This window comes from Petaurus breviceps, unplaced genomic scaffold (genome assembly GCF_028583685.1).
Source record: "Petaurus breviceps papuanus isolate PSGF00001 unplaced genomic scaffold, PetGlider_PUasm1.0 129, whole genome shotgun sequence".
Lineage (NCBI taxonomy): Eukaryota > Metazoa > Chordata > Mammalia > Diprotodontia > Petauridae > Petaurus > Petaurus breviceps.
The window spans coordinates 3,798,221-3,804,220 of record NW_027185665.1 but is presented as its reverse complement, the minus strand read 5'-3'; the positions used below and the strand labels follow the sequence as shown (position 1 = coordinate 3,804,220).

At 38.0% G+C, this 6,000-nt stretch overlaps 1 protein-coding gene across 1 annotated transcript in view; it reads right to left on the bottom strand.

Annotated features, from left to right (window-relative positions):
* The window catches only part of LOC138172903 (protein ERGIC-53), a 63,571-nt gene that overhangs the window by 14,775 nt on the left and 42,796 nt on the right, over positions 1 to 6,000 (bottom strand). Inside the window, exons 9-10 of the mRNA XM_069102741.1 lie at positions 2,915 to 3,108; positions 2,706 to 2,776 (exon numbers count right to left, since the gene is read on the bottom strand). Coding sequence (XP_068958842.1) covers positions 2,706 to 2,776; positions 2,915 to 3,108 — 265 coding nt within the window. The remainder of the gene's footprint in view (positions 1 to 2,705; positions 2,777 to 2,914; positions 3,109 to 6,000) is intronic.

Genomic DNA, 6,000 nt, shown 5'->3' with positions numbered 1-6,000 from the left:
GTTACTTAACCCCAACTGCCCTCCAAAAGGCAAAAATAAATAAACTGACTATATATTACTGACCCAGTAATGCCCACTACTATTTCCAAAGATTATTAGGGAAAAAGGTAAAGAACCTGTGTGATCTAAAATATTTATAGCAGCTTTCTTTGTGGTGCCAAAGAACCACACTGCAAGGATGCCTATCAACTGGGAAATGGCTAAACAAGTTGTGGAATATGACTGTGATGGAATACTTCTCTGATATAAGAAATTATGAGTTCAATGACCTTAAAAAAAATATGGAGAGATTTGCACAAAATAATGAAGAGTTATAGTGGCTGGGTTAAGCTAATATAATAAAAATTACAATTTTACCTAAATTAAATTATATATTTAGTGCCACACCAATCAGTTTACCAAAAAACTACCTTATAGAGCTAGAAAAAATAGTAACAAAATTCATTTGGGAGAAAAAAAGGTCCAGAATATCAAGGGAATTAATGAAAAGACATGCTAGGGAAGGTGGCCTAGCTATACCAGATTTCAATCTGTACTATAAAGCAGCAGTCCTCAAAACTACTTGGTACGTAGGCTGAGGAATAGAGCAGCGGATCAATGGAATAGACTGGGTATACGTGACTCAGCAATCAATGACTATAGTAATCTACTGTTTGATAAACCCAAAGACTCCAGTTTTTAGGATAAGAACTCACTACTTGACAAAAACTGCTGGGAAAACTGGAATATAGTATGGCAGAAATTGGGCATAGACCATTATTTAACACCATATACCAAAATCAAGTCTAACGGGTGCATGATCTAGGTATAAAGGCTGCTACTCTAAGCAATCTGGGAAAGCAAGGAATAGTTTACCTGTCAGATCTGTGGAGAGGGGAAGATTTTATGACCAAACAAGAATTAGAGGGCATTATAAAATGCAATATGACTAATTTTGATTACATTAAATTGAGAAGCTTCTGTACAAACAAAGCCAATGCAACCAGGATTAAGAGGGAAGTGGAAAATTGGGAGAGAATTTTTACAACCTATGTCACTGATAAAGGACTCATTTCTTTTTTTTTTTAAAGCAATTGAGGTTAAGTAACTTGCTCAAGGTTACACGGCCAGTTATTTCTGGGTGTGGTGCTAAGTATCTGAGCCCGCATTCGATCCCAGGTCTCCCGACTCTGGGGCTGGCGCTCTTACTCACTGCGCTACCTGGTAAAGGCCTCATTTCTAAAATATACAGAGACTTGAGTCATATCTATAAGAATACAAATCATTCCCCAATTGATAAATGGTCAAAGAATATGAACAGGCAGTTTACAGAGGAAGAAATTAAAGATATTTATAAGCATATGAAAAAATGCTCTAAATCAGTGTTCATTAGAGAAATGCAAATCAAAACAACTCTGAGGTACCACAGCACGCCAGTCAGATTGGCTAAGATGACAAAAGAGGAAAATGACAAATACTGGAGAGGATGTAGGAAAACTGGAACACTAATCCATTGTTGGTGGAGTTGTGAACTGATCCAGCCTTTCTAGAGAGCAATCTGGAATTATGCCAAAGGGCTATAAATACTTTCATACCCTTTGCCAGCAATACCACTCCTAGGGTTATATCCCAAAGAGATCATAGAAGTGGGAAAAAGACCCACATGTACAAAAATGTTTGTAGCAGCTCTTTTTGTGGTGGCAAAGAATTGGAAATTAAGGGGGTGCCCATCAATTGGGGAATGGCTGAACAAGTTGTGGTATATGCATGTTATGGAATACTATTGTGCTATAAGAAACGAGGAGCGGATGGTCTTCATATTTACCTGGAGAGGCTTAAAAGAACTGATGCTGAGTGAGAAGAGTAGAACCAGGAGAAATTTGTACACAATTACAGACACAATGTGTGTGTGATGACCAACTCTGATAGACTGGACTCTTCTCAGAAATCCAGAGTCATAAGTCAACCCCAAAAGACTCATGATGGAGTGAGACATTTACATCCAGAGAAAGAACTGAGATTGAACCAGACTGAAGCAAACCGCCTGCCCTTTTTTGTTTTCTTGTTTGGTTTTGTCTCCTCTTTCTCATTCTTCATTCCATCTGATACAATCCTTCTTTATAATCTAATGCCTAATGTGAAAGTATTTGCAGATACTATACCTGATTGTATGCCGCCATGGGGGAGAGGGGGGAGGGAGAGAAAAATTGAAACTTAAGGAATTGTGGTAATAAATCTTGTAAACTAAAAGTAAACAAATTAATAAAGATCAAAAACAAATGAAGAGTTAAATGAGCAGAACCAAGAGAACACTGTATACAGTAACAGCAATAGTGTTTTAAGAATGACTTTGAGTGAATGTCATTTTAACTATTATACCCACATTAACTATAAAGAGCATATGAAGACACTATTTGCATCCAGAGAAAGAAATGATAAACAGAAGTATGTACAGAATAATTCTACCTATATATACCCATTTGTACCCAACAGCAGCCATCTCTGAGGTGGGGGAGGAAGGAAAAAAAAAGAGAAAAAAAGGCAATTTACATGATAACTTTGTTGTGTATTTAAAAGGAACAGCAAGTTGTGCACAGCGAATTAGCAGTTTCTCATGCCATCGTCTTTTTTATCGTACTGTTATGGAAATGCTTGCTTATTCCACGAATGTTTTAAAAACCAACAAATGTCACTGTTTTATATAGTCTATCTTTATGCATACTTACTTCATTTCACTCACTTGCCTTAGGACCTCTTGCTGAGTTTTCACCACAGTGTCAAGTTCTTGTTGAGGGGCCTGAAATGAGATGTGCAAAACCATCTGGGTGATCTGCCCTCTTTAGTAACCATGGAAGCTACAGTTTAGGTAACTCCCATTACTTCCTCTTGCACTTCTCATCTGGGTACTGCACTGGGAACACATTTCTAAGCTCACCTGTCCAAGCTGCGCTGGGCCTCCATGGCCTCTTTTGGAGAGCTCCTCAGTCAAGGCAGAGACATACCTTCTTTGCTCATCAAGGATCATATCTAACTGTCGGTTGAGCTGCTTGATTTCAAGATGGATACGATTTTGCCCTTCAAAAATTTGTCTTAGCTCACGATCACTTACACTTTCAAAGATTTCTTCAGCTACAAAAAGTTAAGTTAGAGTATCAGAACCACACATGCATGGAGTCAGCAAAGCAGCACGGTTCTGACAGATCTTAAAATCAGCACAAGGACACCATAATCTAACGAGTGCAGCAACTATATATACTGCCAATGAATAGTCAGTAATTAGATAACGTAAAACACCGCTCACCTATACGATCTCTAATGAGTGATTTTTCATTGTTGCTGAAATCTTGTTTTTACATCATCCTAACTTCCAAATATACTCCCCTTCCCCTAAACAGCCATTTCTTATAACAAAGAATAAAAAAAAAGCAAGGAAAAAAACCCCAGTTCACTAAAATTAATGTACTAGTTTATCATGATAGTTTGTACAATACTGAATAACCCTAGTGCCCCCTTCTGCAAAGCTGCATGGGAGGTACATTTTCTCACTTCTACTTTGAAGTCAAACTTGATCATAATATATAGCATTTAGTTTCATGGAGGGGTAGGGGTGGGGTCTTTTCATTTATATTTATGTAAATTTTACATACAATTCACTGTAGCTATTGTGCATTATCCTATTTCTGTTTACTTCACAAAAGTCTTTACAATTTTCTGCATTTTTCATATTCAGCATTTTTATAGAACAGTAACATTACATTATTTTCATATATCACAATTTGTTTTACCATACTGCAAAATATTAAAGCATTCATATTTTGTTGCTGATTCTTTGCTATTACAAAAAATGATATGATATTTTTGTTTATGTGGGACCTTTAGTAATATATTTTTTTAACTTCCTTGGAATATATACTCTGGACAAAAGGTATGGGTACATTTTTTTAAAAGCAAAATTACAAATTGCTTTCTAGAATGGTTCAATGACCTCACAGCTCCACCATACTGTATTTAGTATGCCTGTCTTTTTTAGTCCCCTCCAACATTAATTAATTGATTCTTTGTCATCTCTGCCAATTTGCTGGGTGGGAAGTGAAATCTCAGAGTTATCCTGATTTGTTTCCTCTTATTATCACTGATTTGGAAGAATCTTTCACATGGTAATTAATAGTTTGCAATTCCTCTTTTGAGAGCTGGTTGTTCATTTGACATTCAAACAATTTATTTGCTTCAGTTTCTTTTTTAAATCTATGTTAGATATCAGACTTTTATCACAGATATTTAATGCAAAATTCTTTCCCTAATTGAATATCTCCCTCGTTATCCTAGCTGTACTAATTTTGTTAGTGCAAAAGCTTTTCAATTTCATGTAAATGAAATTATTTTGTCTTCTATGATTGCCTTTATCTATTTGGTTAAGAGTTCTCCCTCTAAAAATAATAGAACTTAAATTTTAAAGAAAAAAAATATTTTCCTCTAGCCAGAGTTGTGAAAGGTACATTAACATGATTCTCTATTTTTTTTTGGTAGCCAATTAGGGTTAAGTTACTTGTTCTGGGTCATAGAGCTAGCAAGTATTTGATGTCACATTTGAACTCAGGTCCATCTGACTCCAGGGAGCACGGTCCACCCATTGTGTCACCTAGATTCCCCTGATCCACTATTAAAAAACAAAATTGGGACCTTTAGTATTCCGTTTACAGCTTTCCTAGCAATTCTTGTTAACTGAGAGTTCTTTTCCAAGTAATTGATGTTCTTAGGTTATTGAGTTCAGTTGTTTGATTCTTCCTGTTCCAAGGGCTGAATTCTTCAAAAAAATAATTAAGAAAATTCAACTATACTATGACTTGGAGTCACAAATTGAGTAATTTTATTATTACTACTAAAATCGTTTTTTTCTTCACATTCGTCCTTTCCCTATATAATTTCATTTCTTTTTCTAATCGCTTAATCCTTAATCCTAGAGGTCCAAATAAAATTTCTTAAAGTACATTCTTTTCCATAATTTCTCCCTTCCTGTATCACTTTCTCCTCTCTTCCTTTACTTATTTCTCTAGTCAGTAAAAAAAGGAAGTTCAGCACTTAAGTGCCCAGCCTGGTGCTAGGTGGTAAAGCCTCAGTGACGGATCTCATGAAAAGCTGAAGATCCAATTCCATTTTGTCCCTCAGTGTCTGCCCTTTCCCAAGAGTGCCCATGGAAGGTGTGGCGCACAGAGGAGAAGAAGGGCCAAACAGGTTGTGACTGGGCAGAGGAATCAACAGAAACCTGCAGGGAACAGCTGTCCTCTGCAAGATCCCACAGCAGGAAGGTGGGAATAAGGCAGCAAGTTTGAGAAGGAGAATAATGGGTGAGCGATGGTCCCAAGTCTGATTATATACCACATAAAGCTTTGCCTTACCTAAACTTTCCCTCTCTCCCAGCGCCTGGCACACAAGGAATCATAAAGCTTCTGTCACTAAGAGATTCAATACCCACATGGCCTCACAGCATTAAAACCTCTCCCTGCTTCATCTGACACAGTGTCCACCATCTGCCCCTGGAGACTCTCTTCTCTGGGCTTCTGGCTCTCCTCCTATCTCTGTGGCCACTCCTTCGCAGTCTCTTTTTTGGAGGGCATTTGGGGTTAAGTGACTTGCCCAAGGTCACACACCTAGTAAGTGCATCGAGTGTCTGAGGCTGGATTTGAACTCTGGTCCTCCTGACTCCAGGGCCAGTGCTCTATTCCTTTTGCCCCCTGCCCCCCCCCCCCCCTTTTAAAGCAAAATTACAAACTACTGACTCATCAGCCACATCACCCCCCTAACTGTGGGTAAACTCTCCAAGGCCCTGTCCTGAGCCCTCTTCTCTTTCCTCCAGGTACTTTCCATTCCCTGGTCATCTCATTAACTCCCATGGACTCCACTATCATCTCATGGCAAAAGACTCCTCTGAACTCCACTCAAGCATTTCCAGCTGCTTATGGGCCATTTCAGATTGGTTGTTCCACAGAAGCTTAAACCCCACATGTCTAAAACAGAGTTCAT